Genomic DNA, 17,968 nt, shown 5'->3' on the forward strand with positions numbered 1-17,968 from the left:
GTGTTCACCTACACGAGCTTAGACTGTCTGTTAAGGAACGCGCCTCTTTCATATACATATTTGATCGCCAGTGTCCGAGGTGTGATGGAAGTTAGAATAGACGTAGTAATGCAAGAGGTTACAGGATATTTAAGTTATTAATTTGGACAGCAATACATTTCAGCTATTGCAAATCTGCACCAGCAATGCTGCACTACGCTAGCAACCCTATTAGTAATAGTTTCATATTCATTATATTTACTCTATTATTTTGTTTTAATCATGTGAGTTGTGTATAGTATGTGATGCTGATGGCAATCTATTATACTTACGCCCAAGCAATACGCAAACAATAAATTGTGCTATTTTATGTTGTACAACAAAGAGTATTGTCTATTTAGTATTTACTTTTCTCTGACAAATTTACCATTAGAATTAAATGTTATTATTAAGAGTCACTCCGTCGTTGTCACCCTGAAAGTATGCTTTCAATTTTATGAAATACTTATACACATATTTTTCCACCACACCAAATCGTACCTAAAGGCTCTCTTGGATAAGAAAGTTGCGATTTATACACAGGTGTGCAAAGTTATTTGATAGTTTTAACCTGATGTCGTTGTCTGGTAGAATGTTGGTTGTCTTTATTTACATGAACATCCATACTAATATTATAAATGGGAAAGTGTGTGTGTCTGTTTGTTTGTCAGTCTTTCATGGCAAAACCGAGCGACGAATTGACGTGATTTTTTTAAGTGGAGTTAGTTGAAGGAATGGAGAGTGACATAGGTTACTTTTTATCTCTTTCCAACGCGAGCGAAGCCGCGGGAAAAAGCTAGTACTTACATAATTATATAAGAAACTAAGACTAAACTTAAAAGCTAGCTGTCTAAAATAGGCCCTTGAGGCATTGTATCAAGGATACTGGCGACATTTTCTCGCTGTAGGTATTTTTTTAATACTACGTCGGTGGCAAACAAGCATACGGTCCGCCTGATGGAAAGCGGTCACCGTCACCTACGGACGCCTGTAACTCAAGGAGTGTCACGTGCGCATTGCCAACCCGTTAGAAATGTGTACACTCCTTTTTGCTGTGTTGAGTACACAGCAAAAAAGAGTGTACAAGCTTTAAGGAGGGTTTGGGTTGCCGTGACGATTCAAAGGACAATAGACGGAACAAATTAGTTCCGTAGGTCCTTCCGTCACCAGCACACCGCACCCTCGTTGAGCTCTGGCAGCCTTACTCCCCGGCAGGAACACAACACATTAATTTAACATTATTAATTTTGGATTATGTTTTGTTAGACGTTTTACGGTTAGTATTTTCCTCGTGTTTGTGTGGTGAAAAAGGTTGTTTCACTCGGTGGCGAAATTTGTTCAGCCTTCCCGCTTTGAAACTATCGCGACGCGACGTCGAGATTCTACTTCTCGAACCAACCAATTAATATTCGATTCTTTCAGTGGCTTGGGTATCAATATTAGCACGAGCGGTTAAATAAAAGATTTGCCGCCTTATAAAATAAATAATAATATGGATCACTAATCAGCTCCGAACCCAGCAAATCTTGTCATTTTTCTATGAGTAGGTACTTCGATAAGAAAAACATACGTATTTACATAAATACATTTATAAGCAGTCATGTTAAGTGTACAGAGAGATCGCCAATAACTTTGATACAAGTAGGTATTAAAAAGAGTAAATTGATCACACAAACAAATGCCCTTAAATGTCCTTATTATTGTCATACTTTTACGATACGATGTAAAAATGCATGAATAATGGGACTGAAACAACGGGCATATGTACGCATACGCACTGAAGCAGCGAAAACAAATAACTGTAGTCACTATCAATGCTTTTATAGTCAGAATGGAAACAAATCAATATTCAATAACCATAAACGTCATTCAATTGAGTTTTAATCGAACAGATGGCACTCCACGTCTTGGCTGTGACGCAGTCCCGGAGATCATTGCTGAAATAAGGTCGGCAAGACGCGGTGGCGTCTACACACGGCAACAGGGTGCTTAGCCAACGTGCCCATCGTTCACGCATGCCCCGCAGCGTATAGTGGGTATCTCTCTACCACTCTTCCATATTAGTGTGTAAATTGAGTTTCGTTCGCTACGGAGCGTAAACGATTGTCTCAATGGCTTACCCAGGCCTCTGCTGGAGGCCGGTGCGAACTGTTTATGCCAATACTGTTTTCGTGCAATGGTTTCGGTGGAATAATAGGCGCTATTTTTATTTTTATGGGTACACATATCATTTTTGCACCGTGGAACGAACTATCAACGTCCAGCGATTAATAAGAATTCTGCGGATATTGGCTTTATCTTAGCTTAGACACTTGAGATGGATTATTCGAATTGAAACTGTAGTCGATAATCAATACCGTATCAACACTTTTTACGAAGTTTTTATCAACACAAGTGAAAATTAGAAACAATAACATAATAGAACAGAATATTCTTTAATTTAACATCAGTTTGGATAAATACAACACAATCTAGATGTTAAATTAGGAGTCTACTCAGCATATTGCTACGGCAAGCCGAGGCGCTGATTTTCAGTGGGACCTAAAACTAATTAAGTAAAATGACTAAAATTAGTGACAGCACAAATATCAAACAGTTGCAGAATACCGCCACTATACAAGTAAATTGACAGCAGACATAAGACGTAATATTAACTTAATTACTACATTAAATTTATGATAGAAAGGGCAGCACCATAATAAACAAGCGACATACAAAGAGCAACAGTAAGTATTAGTTGAGGGCAAGGACTAAAAAACTACTACTGTTAGTTGTTAAAAACTGATTAGATTAAGTATTTTTCTGTTTGAAGAGTAATAATGGTTACAGTTTATTTTTAAAAGTATTTTGGGACATATTATTTCTAAGTCGTGGAGGCAGGTCGTTCCAGATTTTGGTTGCTGAGATTTTAAAACTCTGTAACCAACAGTTTTGTGGTGCGGTAAAGATAATTTATTTTGTACTTTACTGCGAGTATTGAGATGGTGCTCTGAAGCTCTCCTTTTGACCATGTATTTTTTTCGTAAAGATGCTCATGATAATTACATTTCTATTTGTTTTAAGGGTAAAAGTTGTAGATAGTTAGTAACGAGTCGTTTGAATGGAATCTTGATCTTTGCTAGGGTGAGGTTTCATTTCAAGGCCCGACGAATTTATTTATCAAATTGCTATCGCAATATATTAAAAAACCGGCCAAGAGCGTGTCGGGCCACGCTCAGTGTAGGGTTCCGTAGTTTTCCTTATTTTTCTCAAAAACGACTGAACCTTTTTTTTTATGGGATAGGAGGCAAACGAGCAGACATGTCGCCTGATGGTAAGCGATCACCGCCGCCCATGGACACCCGAAACACCAGAGGTCAAGTTCAAAACAATTTTCCTAGAAAGTTTTTATAAAGTTCTACTTTTGTGATTTTTTTCATATTTTTTAAACATGTGGTTCAAAAGTTAGAGGGGGGGGACGCACTTTTTTTTCCTTTAGGAGCGATTATTTCCGAAAATATTAATATTATCAAAAAACGATCTTAGTAAACCCTTATTAATTTTTAAATACCTATCCAACAATATATCACACGTTGGGGTTGGAATGAAAAAAAATATCAGCCCCCACTTTACATGTAGGGGGGGTAACCCTACCCTAATATTTTTTTTTCCATTTTTTATTTTTGCACTTTGTTGGCGTGATTGATATACATATTGGTACCAAATTTCAGCTTTCTAGTGCTTATACGGTTACTGAGATTATCCGCGGACGGACGGACGGACGGACGGACGGACAGACAGACAGACATGGCGAAACTATAAGGGTTCCTAGTTGACTACGGATCGACGGACGGAATGATGTCAGGATGTTATTAGGTACATGATTTTGTTGCTTTGTGGGTGACTTTAAGCGCGCTCAAATAAAGCGGTGTACCTTGTACGAGTACATGTGGTGGGTGCTATACAGTATACAGTCAGCATGTATGGTTAATAAAGCGGATGAAACAACGCACCAAAATGACATATGGGACACCCTGCACGGGAAGCATGGTCGCGCGATAGACGATAAAATATCAGGCCGTCCCTATCGCACTATTAGTAAGTGCGATAGGGACGGCCAGATGTTTTATCATTTATCGCGCGACCATGCTTCCCGTGCTGAATTACTATTCTAAATATGTATAGATAAAACTGAAATTATATTTCGAAACTTCGTCGAAAAAAAGCTGTTTATTTTTAGACCATGTCATTCGCTTCTTAGATGCAGCGTGCTTGGAACGCCGGGTTGGACGAAGTCCGCATCTACTTCACTGTAATGCGAAATAATACATACACTAATCCGGTTTTTAATCTCATGGTGCCTCGTGGCATTAAGTGGCGATCATTTACATCAATAGGAAACTTGTATCCCGTCGTCGGTAACTAGCTTGCAGCCAACAGTTTATTTTGTTTCTGTATCTTATATTAACGCTTCTGCGTTGTAGTTTTTCACCTCGTCGTCCGTCCGGTGACGTCCGTCATCTTAACTCGCTAACCGTTAATTCTACTATGAATTTGACAATCCTGTATAGGTAAATAAAACTTGGCGACAAAGTAGTAAAATGATTCGTGATCCCGGATTCTTCAATAATATAGGTTACCTATTTAAAAAACGGGATAATTGTGTGCTGATCTAATACCGTAATCAATAAAATGATGTACTTACCTGTAATGTTTATGGATGTACCTGCACTAGGAGACGAAATAATGGGTACCTATTAGGGAATGCAATCCCGATCCCGCGGGATCCCGATCTCGCGAGATCTCGTGTAAATTTTCGGGATCAATCCCGACGCATAATTTGACGAGATCCCGTTCGGGATTGACGGGATTGGGCGGCAGTGGTCAGCAACGCTACACACGTCCACTCGGGGCGCAAGCGGCGCGCTGAGCCGCTGACTGACGGCCGCGAGCGGCAGGAACGCCAAACAGCGTTAGAAAACTTGCCTTGCCTCTTTCAGTGATTGCAGAGGATTTAAATTTACGTGCTGCACTTGCCAACCAGTGTAGAGTCAGAGAGGGCATTCTCAGCAGCTGGGTACATTGCTACGGACATAAGATGTCGTTTAGCAGATGACACAATTAATAGGTACCCTTTTGTTTTTTAAGGAGTCATTTTCAAAATCACTCGTAGGTAACTACTTCCTAATTCTCTTGAAACTTGAAATATGCTTATTGTATTGATTACCTAATTTACTTATGTTAATTTTCTTAAAACTTGATAATTATTTAGTTAGTAAGATTAAAGAATAAAGATTTTTATTTTCTTTCAAGTAATATGTTATTTTAGTTAAACTAATTATCACAAACAAGCAGTTATTGGCTTCTTCAGTCATCCGAATTTTTTTTTTAAAACTAGTCGGGATCCCGAAAATTCCGGGATCCCGCGGGATTGATATTTCTAATCCCGCGGGATCCCGAATTTTCAATCCCGAGTCGGGATTGCATTCCCTAGTACCTATTCAAAAGTGGTTCCGCTGGGGAGCAGACTCTGCACGGGAACCACTTACCTGCATAGTATTTATGAATCGATAGAAACGATATTAAATTAAATAGTAATTTTTTTTTCTAGTGGTGACTGTTGTTCTAATACTGTTTATTATGTACAGTATCATTGGTAGTAGTTATCAATTTATAAGTGTTTTTGTTGACTTTTTTTCAAACCGTCCATCCCCAAATAAGACAGTATGAGTTGAAGTTTGTATACATAAAAATAAATTTGAAAAAATATATAACGATACGATTGTGATTTTAATTGTTTTTTTTTATTATCGTATATGTTATGGCAAAACAAACCCGCTGAATAAGTTGACCTGCTCTATAGCCTGCAGCTCTCTCGGCTTTTTCATTCTCCATATGAATGTCCCATCTCAGATTTCGTTTTGTTCTGTCTAAGCTCGTGATTCCCTGGAGTCTAACCGCAATCAATATGAGTAGGATTTATTATTTACTCTCCCTCGTATTCTGTTTGTAGTAGTACATATCACTGTTTCGCACGAAATATTTTTTATAATAGGTACATAGAATCACAAATTAAAGGCAGTGAATTTCCCTATTTTTAATAATTGAATCTTGGTATTGTCAAACACTAATTAAACTTTTGAAATTATATTATTGGGTCGATTGATTTAATACATTTCTCAAAGTTAAAACTTCAAATCAACTTGTTATACTTAAATAATCGGTAGGCACTTTAACTTGTTAAGATATTTGTGAAGACCTTGGCTTCTCCGATTTATCTGATGAAGGTGAATGTACTCTATGATGACATAGTACTACTTTTATGGCTAACTTGTCTTATTACCTAACATTTAAACATTACCTGTATATTCGAATTCGAGACTTTTTAGAAGTGGTTGTAGTACCAGTAAGATGTTGCTTTAATAGGACACTGCTGTTTTTACTGCCGACGTCCACACGCATTTTACGATGATGGGATGGATTGCTCTCGGAAAATATAGACATTTTTATGGTCGAGTAGAGGTGTAAATATGACGCAGGCAAGCCAGGAGCTATGGAGTGTAGTCGTAAGGTAATAGAGCAACACAGGGAGAGTTGACTCAGATGGCCAGACTTGGCATTATTCGAATTAACTAATACGAAAGATACGATTTCATTCTCTACGTAATTAGACAAAAAATGTATCCTAATGATAATAATATCAGATTGACTGGAAATTGTATAACGTATATCAAGTTACGCGTCACGTGCCGGTCACAGTACTAACATCAACATTCATCTGCCAAGACGAGCCATGCGAAGATTGTCAAAAGCAACTCACAAAAAGAAGTGAAATTCCGCCAAAACACTTTCATGTAAGACGTTGCAAGACGAGACGAGAGAGATAAGGCTCGCCTGACAAAAATATATCAGATCACTTAGAGCTTAACTTTAAATGTACAAGCCAGGTACTTCAAACACTTTACATAACTATAATGGGCTGCTTGTAGTAATTTTATAGTCCTGCCAGAAGGTAATTTAATCAGGAAGAGAGTTTCCCAAGATGTTGCTTTGTTCGTCGACTGTTTACTAAGAAGTACTGTTAGCCTTCTGAGCACACTGCCCAGCGGTAGTCACTTTGTTTGTTTATGTATTTTCCCCTCACTAGCTCGGAAACACGTGTTTTGTCCTTTAATACCAGCGGGTAAAAACGCATTTTATCCACTAGTGGGTAAAGTAATTTGACCTTGAATAAAGGCAAATTAACTGCTTTAAAATTGATGAAAGTAGGTGAATCTAGTAATAAAGACATAAAGACTACTTCTCGTGTGTTAAAAAACTCGCAAGTTCAGGATTCTATTCTCGAACCACTCGCTACGCTCGTGGTTCAATTATAGAATCCTTTCACTTGCTCGTTTTTAAATTCCACACTCGGCGTTAAAATACAACTTTGCCCCCTTGTATAACAAATAACTATTAAATTTATTTGTAGTTTGTACCACTAAGTTATGTAAATAATAGAATTTCGCATTTTTTTGGCAAGCTGTTGTTTTCATTTTTTTTTTGCATTAAGTAATATTTTCACCACAACAATTAGATTTAAGTAAATGGATGAGAAAGTTGTATTTCATCCACATGTGGACAAAGTAATTTCATACTAATTGGAACCTGTTTAAATTGTCTGGTAGATTCAATATTTCGTAAATTGTTGAATTTGATTTAGTTTGTTTTACAGTTAGTATTTCCTTTGCTTTTATATGGTGAAAAATTGCGTGTTTTACTCTTTATGCCTTGCAACCCTCACAATGCTTAAGTTTCCACTCAATCGGTTTATTGCCAATAATTAATGTACCTACGAGTAAGTAGATTATGCACTAGACGCATGGCAAGCGATCTTTATGTACAATATTATTGTAAATATACATATATGTAAGTACAACCTGTTTTTATTGAATTCCGTTAACTTTAAGTCCGTTTTCACATTATCTGATCCAATATCGGATGTCGGAAGGATTTCAATGGAAATAATTTTTAAGAAAAAAATACCGCCGCCTTTGGGGTTCTAGTGAAAGCTACTTGCGAATATTGGATTATGTAGAAGTGTGTGGGTATTTGTAAAAGTGCTTTTCATACTTTAATTATATGATGGCAACACAAATTAATATACGTATACCGTTAAGGTTTGAGGAGTTTCCTCAATTCCTCATGAATCCGATTATAAGAAATCGAAGCTTGACAAAATTTGACTTGAAAACTCAATATTCTTAACAAACATAACTAAATAAATGTCACTGTTCTGAACTTAAATGCATGCTATTCTTATAAAAATACCAAAGTCACTATAAGTGTGCCGTTCAGATTTAAGGAATTCCATTCTGATCTTCATCAGCAGTTCCACTGCACCAAATGTCACTGTTCTGGACGTAAGTGCATGCTGTTCTTATAAAAATACCAAAGTCACTATAAGTGTGCCGTTAAGATTTGAGGAGTTCGGTTCTGACTATCATCAGCAGTTCCACTGTACCAAATGTCACTGTTCTAGACGTAAGTGCATGCTGTTCTTAAAAAATACCAAAGTCACTATAAGTGTGCCGTTCAGATTTGAGGAGTTCGGTTCTGACCATCGTCAGCAGTTCCACTGCACCACATATCACTGTTCTGGACGTAAGTGCATGCTGTTCTTATAAAAATACCAAAGTCACTAAAGGCGTGGCGTTCAGATTTGAGGAGTTCCGTTCTGACAATCATCAGCAGTTCCACTGCACCAAATGTCACTGTTCCGTACGTAAATGCATGCTGTTCCTTAAAAAACACAAAAATCACCTTATGTGTGCCTTTCAGATTTGAGGAGTTTCCTCGATTTCTCCAGGATCCCATCATCAGAACTGGGTTGTGATAAAATGAGACCAATATGTATGCATATACATTCAATCAAAAAAAAAATCAAAATCGGTCCAGTAACGACGGAGGTATCGTGGAACAAACATTAAAAAAAATATAAAAAAATACAGACGAATTGAGAACCACCTTCCTTGAGAGATTTGAGGCGGCGGTTAAAAATCCAAGATGGCGCCTGTACCTAATGTATGGATTATCGGTCCGATATCGGATCGGATATGTGAAAACGCACTAAGGGAAGGTTCTGTAGGGCAAATGAAATTAATTTCTCAAAGAAACTAGCTTTATAACTCTTAACTACGGTTATCGAGTTATTAAAAAAAATCTCAACACGTGAGTGACAGTTGTAGTAATTTAAGCTTTTGTCCCAGATTTGTAAGAACCTCTTTTTGACACATGACAGCGTCCACAAAACGTAAACTCGCGCAACCTAATGAAATTTTAAATAAAATCCTGTAATCATATTTAAAAAAATCAAGCAGGTACTTAAAAACAATATTTCGCTTACTTTAAACATAATTAACACATATTACATTTTTGCGGATCTTCGTTAGTGAGTACTGAGTATTTTACGATATTAATAAAATTTATTACCCAGGATTTACTTATTATGTCATTTATCGTATCGACGGCAGGCTCAGCGGCCGAGACTGCCGCCAAAAACAAACGCCTGAAGTACTCTGCCTTGGAAGTCACTTATGACTTCGTACGGCTTGTCCAACAGGTCTCCATCGCCATACAGCGGGGTAACGCTGCTAGCGTGATGGGGACCTTTGGACCCGGCATGGCCCAGAACGGGTTCCTTTAGGTATCCTACCTTTTTTTTTATATATAAGGTGCTGATTTATTAGATGCAGATATTTTTACAGCTGATAGTACTCGGTCTCTGGAGTATATTAAACCGTGAAACATTATAGCTTTTACGATGTTTTTTTGGAGAAAACGGAAAAACAAATTTGCTACGTAAAAACACCCTGTTTATGTGATTATTAAATGAAAACTCATTGAACAGATTCTAGTACCTCTTTTACGTACCACTTAACTGTAACTGGCCACTTCAATGACATGTGCAGTTTTCCCGCCGAACCTTTACGACATTTACAACAAACAATTGTTGACATGACAGACAGTGTTATTGTGACATGTGATAATGCACATGATGATTTTTTTTAGACGAAATTATAATTAATTTTTTGTTAGGAAAATGAAATCAAAAAAGTTACATGAAAAGATTTCTTAATTTATATTTAAAGTTAATTATTTTAATGTAAAGTATCATGTGTTAAAATATCTGCAACTAATAAATTAGGACCTTATATATGTAGTAATAATTGTTTTTTTTTTAATTTTATAATTGTATGGTACTTATTATAATTAAAACTGTTCAATATTTATCAAATTATTGTACATAAGAATAGTTTATAGTTCATTTTTATTTTTAAACTAGTGTTGTGGCAAAGTCAGTCATTTCGATTCAAATGACATTTCAGTAAGTTGATAGAAATCGTATATTTGTTTAAGCACCTCCTTGTACATAGGGGGCCTAATCGATTCAACCAATTCGAAATTAATCGTTAGATTTGGCAAACGATACGTCTTAGCCACATCGCAACATACCTACTTCAAAACAAATGTGTCAAAAAAGTGAACTTACAAATCTGGGACAATAATTAGATAACCTTCCTTGGTATTAATAATTCATATAAAAGGAAAGATACTCAAATTTACTAAAGGTAAAAAGAGATTGACTGACATCTAACAGATTGCAAAAGTAAAATAATAGTTCTTGACTCTTCTTATTTTGAGATAAGCTCTTCTTGATTTTAGAGTGTGTGAACTTGTGAAGTAAGTACCTGGTTTGTAGAGTTAGAAGTTTGGTTCTACACGATCTAATACGTTTTTGAAAGGCGAGCCTTATGGTAGTTAGTGTTGAAAATTCATTTTTTTTGTTTCCTACTGTAAAATACATAAAAATAAAACCGGCCAAGAGCGTGTCGGGCCACGCTCAGTGTAGGGTTCCGTAGTTTTCCGTATTTTTCTCAAAAACTACTAAACCTATCAAGTTCAAAACAATTTTCCTAGAAAGTCTTTATAAAGTTCTACTTTTGTGATTTTTTTTCATATTTTTTAAACATATGGTTCAAAAGTTAGAGGGGGGGTGACGCACATTTTTCCTTTAGGAGCGATTATTTCCGAAAATATTAATATTATCAAAAAACGATTTTAGTAAACCCTTATTCATTTTTAAATACCTATCCAACAATATATCACACGTTGGAGTTGGAATGAAAAAAAATATCAGCCCCCACTTTACATGTAGGGGGGGTACCCTAATAAAACATTTTTTTTTCACTTTTTATTTTTGCACTTTGTTGGCGTGATTGATGTACATATTGGTACCAAATTTCAGCTTTCTAGTGCTAACGGTTACTGAGATTATCCGCGGACGGACGGACGGACGGACGGACGGACAGACAGACATGGCGAAACTATAAGGGTTCCTAGTTGACTACGGAACCCTAAACCAATAGTTAGATTTTTTTTTTTTGTATTTAGATTAAAGTTCAATTTAAATAAATCATAGGAATCCATGCAGATAGAATCGCAGAAAACGAACCATAAAATTCATAGCGAAAAAAATAATAATGTAGGTACACTAGGTACCTTATTTAAAATTATTAATTATTATGCACACGAGAGTTCGCGGTTCGTAAGCTAACTGTGCATAGACTTGTACAAGACGGTGTTGTGCGTTTCCATGTACGAAGAGTAAATTCGAAGGCTTCAAAACTTCGGGAAACACATCTAGCACATAAGTTACGAATTTAAAATTTTACATAAAATGTATAACTACGGCCGTTTAAACCGTAATAAACGTTAATCTCGACTCTCAATGAAAATAAGACTATCCCACCTAAAACATACCTGTTAAAAAGCTAATTGTTCGCCTAAAAAAGGATTGAAATCTAGTCCAATGCCAAGTTTAGATGTACTTTAAAATCGATCATAATCATCTTCATCAACAGCCCGATTCACTGGTAAACATTTGCCATTCCCAAGACACGCCACCACACCCAGTGCTCCATTCTAGAATTCTTCTAAATTTGAACTTGGCGGTACGTACAGCATAAAAACCTGCCAAGTTCCAACCCCTCCTATACCCTAATCGTATTCTCATTGTATCACTAGTTCATAAATATTTTTATTAAAAATTTGATATTAAATTGAGCTGGCTAACTCACGCTTGAGCTTCTTAAATTTCTTAATATACATGGGTATTATAAAACACGACCTGTGTGCCAGATTTCATAACGCTAAGACAATTGGAAGTGGGCGAAGTGGCCTAAAGGTTTTGATTACTGGTCAGTGAATGAGTGCCAAAGTTAGCTCAGCTCTACTGACGCTATATCTATGAAATTTGTTATTAGTATATGATTACGTAGGTACAATTTTACCTCTGTACTTGCAATAGGTACTGAGCTACAGCGGGGTCAAAAGTGGGTCGAAACGGTTCGTGTAAATAGTGCACGGCATGCGCGCGGACTGTTGCTGGCACTTGGCCTGCGCCCTACCGTGCGCTTAGATAAATGTATGAACATTGCTACGGGCGGAACTGTTGGTCAGCAAATCCGATTCGCACTGATCTGGTTTTTATTTATTTTTAGGGTTCCGTAGTCAACTAGGAACCCTTATAGTTTCGCCATGTCTGTCTGTCCGTTCGTCCGTCCGCGGATAATCTCAGTAACCGTTAGCACTAGAAAGTTGAAATTTGGTACCAATATGTATTATCAATCACGCCAATAAAGTGCAAAAATAAAAAATGGAAAAAAAATGTTTTATTAGGGTACTCCCCCTACATGTAAAGTGGGGGCTGATTTTTTTTTTCATTCCAACCCCAACGTGTGATATATTGTTGGATAGGTATTTAAAAATGAATAAGGGTTTACAAAGATCATTTTTTGATAATATTAATATATTCGGAAATAATCGCTCCTAAAGGAAAAAAAAGTGCGTCCCCCCCCTCTAACTTTTGAACCATATGTTTAAAAAATATGAAAAAAATCACAAAAGTAGAACTTTATGAAGACTTTCTAGGAAAATTGTTTTGAACTTGATATGTTCAGTAGTTTTTGAGAAAAATACGGAAAACTACGGAACCCTACACTGAGCGTGGCCCGACACGCTCTTGGCCGGTTTTCTGTAGGTAATGATGGTAAATTTGTGCCGAAATACAGTATCTAGAGTACAGCAACGTAGGATCCTTCAAGCATATCATAACAATGCAGTGCAAAGACTGCAAAGCACGATTCGCAGAGGTTAAAGGGACCTTGAAGGAAAACATTATTTTTAACAAAAAGCCCTCGTTTCGGTGTTTTTAATTAGTTAACTGATTCTTATGAATCTTTCTGTGAGGCAGGATACTATATTTTCCTATGTAGTTAGACGATATAGATAGAATTGAAAATAAATTTAAAGTTTAGCCTTGATTAAAACGTGTTAAAATTCAGCATAAAAATATAGCCCCCGTTATTGGAAGCTGTAAGATAATGACTGAATGTTAACGCTACCAGAGGTATCCTTTCCAGTAGGTACTTCATCTGAAATTGTATTAACCTCATGAATATTCTCCATGTCATTTGAATCGCTTCTAAGACGTACATTACCTATTACGAAAGCTCTGGTTAGTTCAGCTTTGTATTTTGATTGAAGCAGCGAGGAACTCAATTAATATAGAGTGTGTATAAGATATGTAGTAGATATTTTAAAACCGAAAGGAACAAAAACTAGTCATACATACTGTACGAGTAAAGAAAAACATCTTTGTTGTTTACGAAGAGTGATGCAATTTCATTATTCATTCTTTATACACTAGATTGACGAATGGACATTTAATCACATGCATGCACCTACAATTCTAACTTCATGGAAAGTGCGGTGTTAAAGAATATCGAGGCTAAAATCAAAATCTAGGAGTCAACTTGATAAAAACTAACTAACAACATAATAGAAAATAAAACGAAGGTATATTGTATGTAGAATGAGACCATATTACCTATATATCTATGTAAATATAAATGTACCTAACATATGAGGCACCGTGATCTAAAGAAGATAATAGTTATTTGTTTTACAAGTAAAATATTTTATTCCTATTTGAAAGATGATTTTTTAATGAGAAACAAACAACATAACAACTATAAATAAGCTTAGAAATAATAATAAATAAAATAAATTAGATTAAATTAAAATAACTTATAAATAAAAAACCTCGCCCAAGGCGCTGCCACCGGGCAGTGTGCCCAGAAGGCTGGCCGCATTGCCACGTTGGATGGCAATGCTAATGCGTTGAGCAAAATATTGGCCAGCCCTCTGGTCACCTGTGACGTCAATAAGGCGCGCCGCTAGTTCTTTGTACATCTGACGCGCGCTTGGCCCCCATAGCCCCAGTGTTTCCACACCAAACGCCGCAAAAATGTAACTGCTGCCAAGGGTAGCATATTTGCGGCGCTTGAGGTCTTCGGCCACAGACGCCGCATGACCAGCACCACCACTGGTGCCCTGAAGATGGGACGGCGCAAGTGTGTCAACACACGTGGCATCCCACACCAGAGGCCGACCCAACTTCCAAGGCACCAGAGTCATACCGTCGGGCCTGTTGCCATCGTCCCTTGCCAGGCCGACTGGCTCAAGGATGGCTGGGACTTTGACACTGACAAAGGCCCTTCGGATGATATCGTTGATGCCGGCAAGTTGTTATTTAACCGCACGTGCCAATATTGATACCCGAACAAGCAAAAGATATTGAACCGGAAGCGTAGCGAGTGGTTTAGAATGTGGAATCTTGAGCGTTGCAAGGGTTTCATTTCAAAGCAAACAAACTTTGCCACAGAGTGAAAAACAAAATTTTTCACCACACCAACATAAATAAAATTAAATCAATTTATTTAATATTTATGTTTCAAAAGCATCATTTATAGATAAATCCTACGAGCTAGCTTGAGACGCAACAGGAGCGGTCAATTCTCCGTACGAACGCTGTCGACTATTTCCTCCTTGGTTTTTGAAACTAGAGCAATGTTTTCTATCAACACAGATTATTATTATTTTTATCTGTGTCGGACCGTTTGCTTTTTTGATATTCTTATTTTTAAAGGCGCTAGGGCCCATCAAATAAAAAATGTTCCTAAACTGCCAAACTGATTATGGCGTAAAAAAAAGGTGTGATGTTCAAAATTCATAATAATTAGCAAAAATAAACGAAACGCTAACGGACACAGATAATTTCATTGTTATTCAGATTCTCAAATTTCGTTCCGATTGTTTATTAAGTTTTGGAGGAGGAAACAGTCGAGAGCGGTACTTCGATTTTAAAGATTTTTTCGCAATATCTTTTACCTGAGTTGTCCTTAAAGTACAATTTTTTTTCTATAAATCTAGTCAGTAACACGAGTAGGTACCTATATTTAACTAAAATTCCCAAAGGAGGGCTTCTTTCCATTATAGTATTTCGCTGCTGTTGCCTTAAGTTAAAGTTTGTATGAAATTATACAATGCAATTTTTCGAAGAATCAATAAGGTTTTTACCAGTTCGCGTGGTGAAAATATTATTTATCGCTACTGTTGGTAGGCCGATCGTTGATCAAACATCGGCAAATAACTCAACGAAAGTTTTTCAGAACGTAGCTTTTGCAACATGATACTTACTTATTATTGATGTTATAATATAAGTATGGCTGATAATTGTAATACTACTTAATAGAGACGCCGCATTAATCAGTAAAACAGATATAATCATATTTAGGCAGAATTTAATATGGTTATCCTTATCAGTTGAAACATACGTAAGCGTGTAATTTTATTCGCCTCAACGGCAAAACAAGAAGATTGTTGATATTTATTTGGTTCTTCACTATTAATTACTTGTCTTGATTGATAATAAAGTACGTAAGGCACTAATCATTTTTCAATTGCTACGGTAATAAGAACATTTAAGTTGTCATAGATTTAGGTTTGCTACATACATTAATCACACACCTCTCACTTAAGTTTCAGTATAGCCAATGAACTTTAGGTTTTTTCTTAATTATTAATGCGATTGACAATGAGTTACTATGGCTTAATGGTTGAAAGCTTGGCTGCGATTAATTGGAATTATGTTAAGTGAAATAACAATTAATATTTGATTTATCTTTTAGTTACTTTCTATACTACAAATCCATAGCGCAACTACGCTGTCAAACAGTTAATATGAGTGGCGGCCTACAATTAAACAATTAAGTTGTATAATATATATTACCTACTGCAGGGCTAACGTAAATGATAATTACAAGTAATTATTAAAAAAACATACTTAAGTAATTATTAAAAGACACCTACTTATTCACTTTAACTTAGTTAATTTTCTATTGTCTTAGAAATCAAATAGCTGAAAGTAACTATAACTCAAAAACAACTCGTAAATCGCAAAGCACAACGGCAATACACTTAGCACTTCCAACGCAGATTTATGAACTTACCTCATTGAAGTAGTGTCCGTTTGTTTATTTTTGTTGTTAGAACACTTACGCGGACGACATGCGGCGACGGACGAGCGCGGCGCGAGTGGCGGGCGGCGCGACCGAGCGACGTTCACAGTCTGCGCCTTGCAAGATGAGACTGAGCGGTCAGGGAAACTACCGCCGGTCGAGGAAAGCGCGGACCGAACTCTGTCTAGGAGGCGGCTCCGAGCTCACCTGCCTGCTTGCGAGTAGTAGTCGAGGAAGCGGCCGCTGCTGCGCTGTCGACTAGGGCCGACTGAGTCACGCGCCAACCACACCATCACTTTTATATGCCGAGCCCCTTCTCGGACTTGCTACTTACACAGGTTTGCTTTTCCCCTTGAGAGCCTGTGGGACCAGGAATGTGCAACAGTGATTTGTAAGCCGGAGCCTCCGTTATTACAGCTCCCTGCGACTCCTTGCAGTTTCCTGTCTCTCTTGCGAAACGTAAACTATCTTTACTACTACGTCGCCTACCTATATTTACAAACAGACACAAGTACATCCCTACTTTACGAAGGATGTCCGTGCCATACATGTAGATATTTATGTACTATACTTCCTCACAGAAATGCTCCAATTCCTTCAAAACATGTGAGGAATATTTACCATGTTTACTACTATACATACATACTTACTTGCATACTTAAGCAGACGCGTCCATGTTTTTAGTTACCTCGTATCGCAACATTCGCAACACAAATTAGGTACCTACCCATTTACAAGTTCAGTATAAAGTACCTATAGTATAAAGTCAAAATAAGTATTTTTTTGTTTCAATAATAAAATGTACAATAAATTAAATTATAAACTAGACAAATAAAACTAAAATTAAATGAACTAAATTAAAAATAATGTAAATCTTAATAAACAAACGCCCTAAATTTATTTTTATTTTTAATTTAGGTTATTTAATTTTATTTTTATTTGTCTAGCTTATAATTTAATTTATTGTACATTTTATTATTGAAATAAAGATAGCTAAAAAATTAAGTATTTTTTATTAGTTTAACCACTTGATGCATATCAATAATTCTATTACCTACTTCTTGCTCTATTACGTAGGTATGTTTTTTCGGGCACACATGTAATGGTTTAGAATACCGCAGCACCATGTGCAAAAACGTATCCGATAACAGTTCCATAAAACCTGGAACATTAATGATAATAGTACATTACGATACAAGTGCGTAAAAAAGGAAGTTCGAAACGAGTGGCGATAAATTAAAACACGACCGAAGAGGGATTGTTTTAAATCGACACGAGTTACGAAACCTTTTCGCACGTGTATCGTACGATGTTTTTCAGTACAGATGGCCCAGATGGATGGGATTTATTATGTGTCAGGTTAGTGATGGGTCGTTACCGGTAATATTACTAAAACGAGTATTTTACCAGTAATGTTACTAGTAATATTACCACTTAGCGGTAATTTAGAGAAATATAGACATAAAAATAGATAAAAAATATTTCTTTTGTGTTTATTGATACAAAGGAGACATGTTGCACTGTATTATAACAAAAAATAATACCTACCTAACGTCATTTAGTAAACT

General features: G+C 36.6%; 1 protein-coding gene across 1 annotated transcript in view; it reads right to left on the minus strand.

Annotated features, from left to right (window-relative positions):
- LOC125241816 (neprilysin-2) overlaps positions 1-16,663 on the minus strand; it is an 80,970-nt gene extending 64,307 nt beyond the window's left edge. Inside the window, exon 1 of the mRNA XM_048150460.1 lies at positions 16,441-16,663. Within this exon, the coding sequence (XP_048006417.1) occupies positions 16,441-16,451 (11 nt within the window). The 5' untranslated portion in view covers positions 16,452-16,663. The remainder of the gene's footprint in view (positions 1-16,440) is intronic.
- Between the last annotated feature and the right edge of the window lie 1,305 nt (positions 16,664-17,968).

The sequence above is a fragment of the Leguminivora glycinivorella genome, chromosome Z (genome assembly GCF_023078275.1).
Source record: "Leguminivora glycinivorella isolate SPB_JAAS2020 chromosome Z, LegGlyc_1.1, whole genome shotgun sequence".
Taxonomy (NCBI): Eukaryota; Metazoa; Arthropoda; class Insecta; order Lepidoptera; family Tortricidae; genus Leguminivora; species Leguminivora glycinivorella.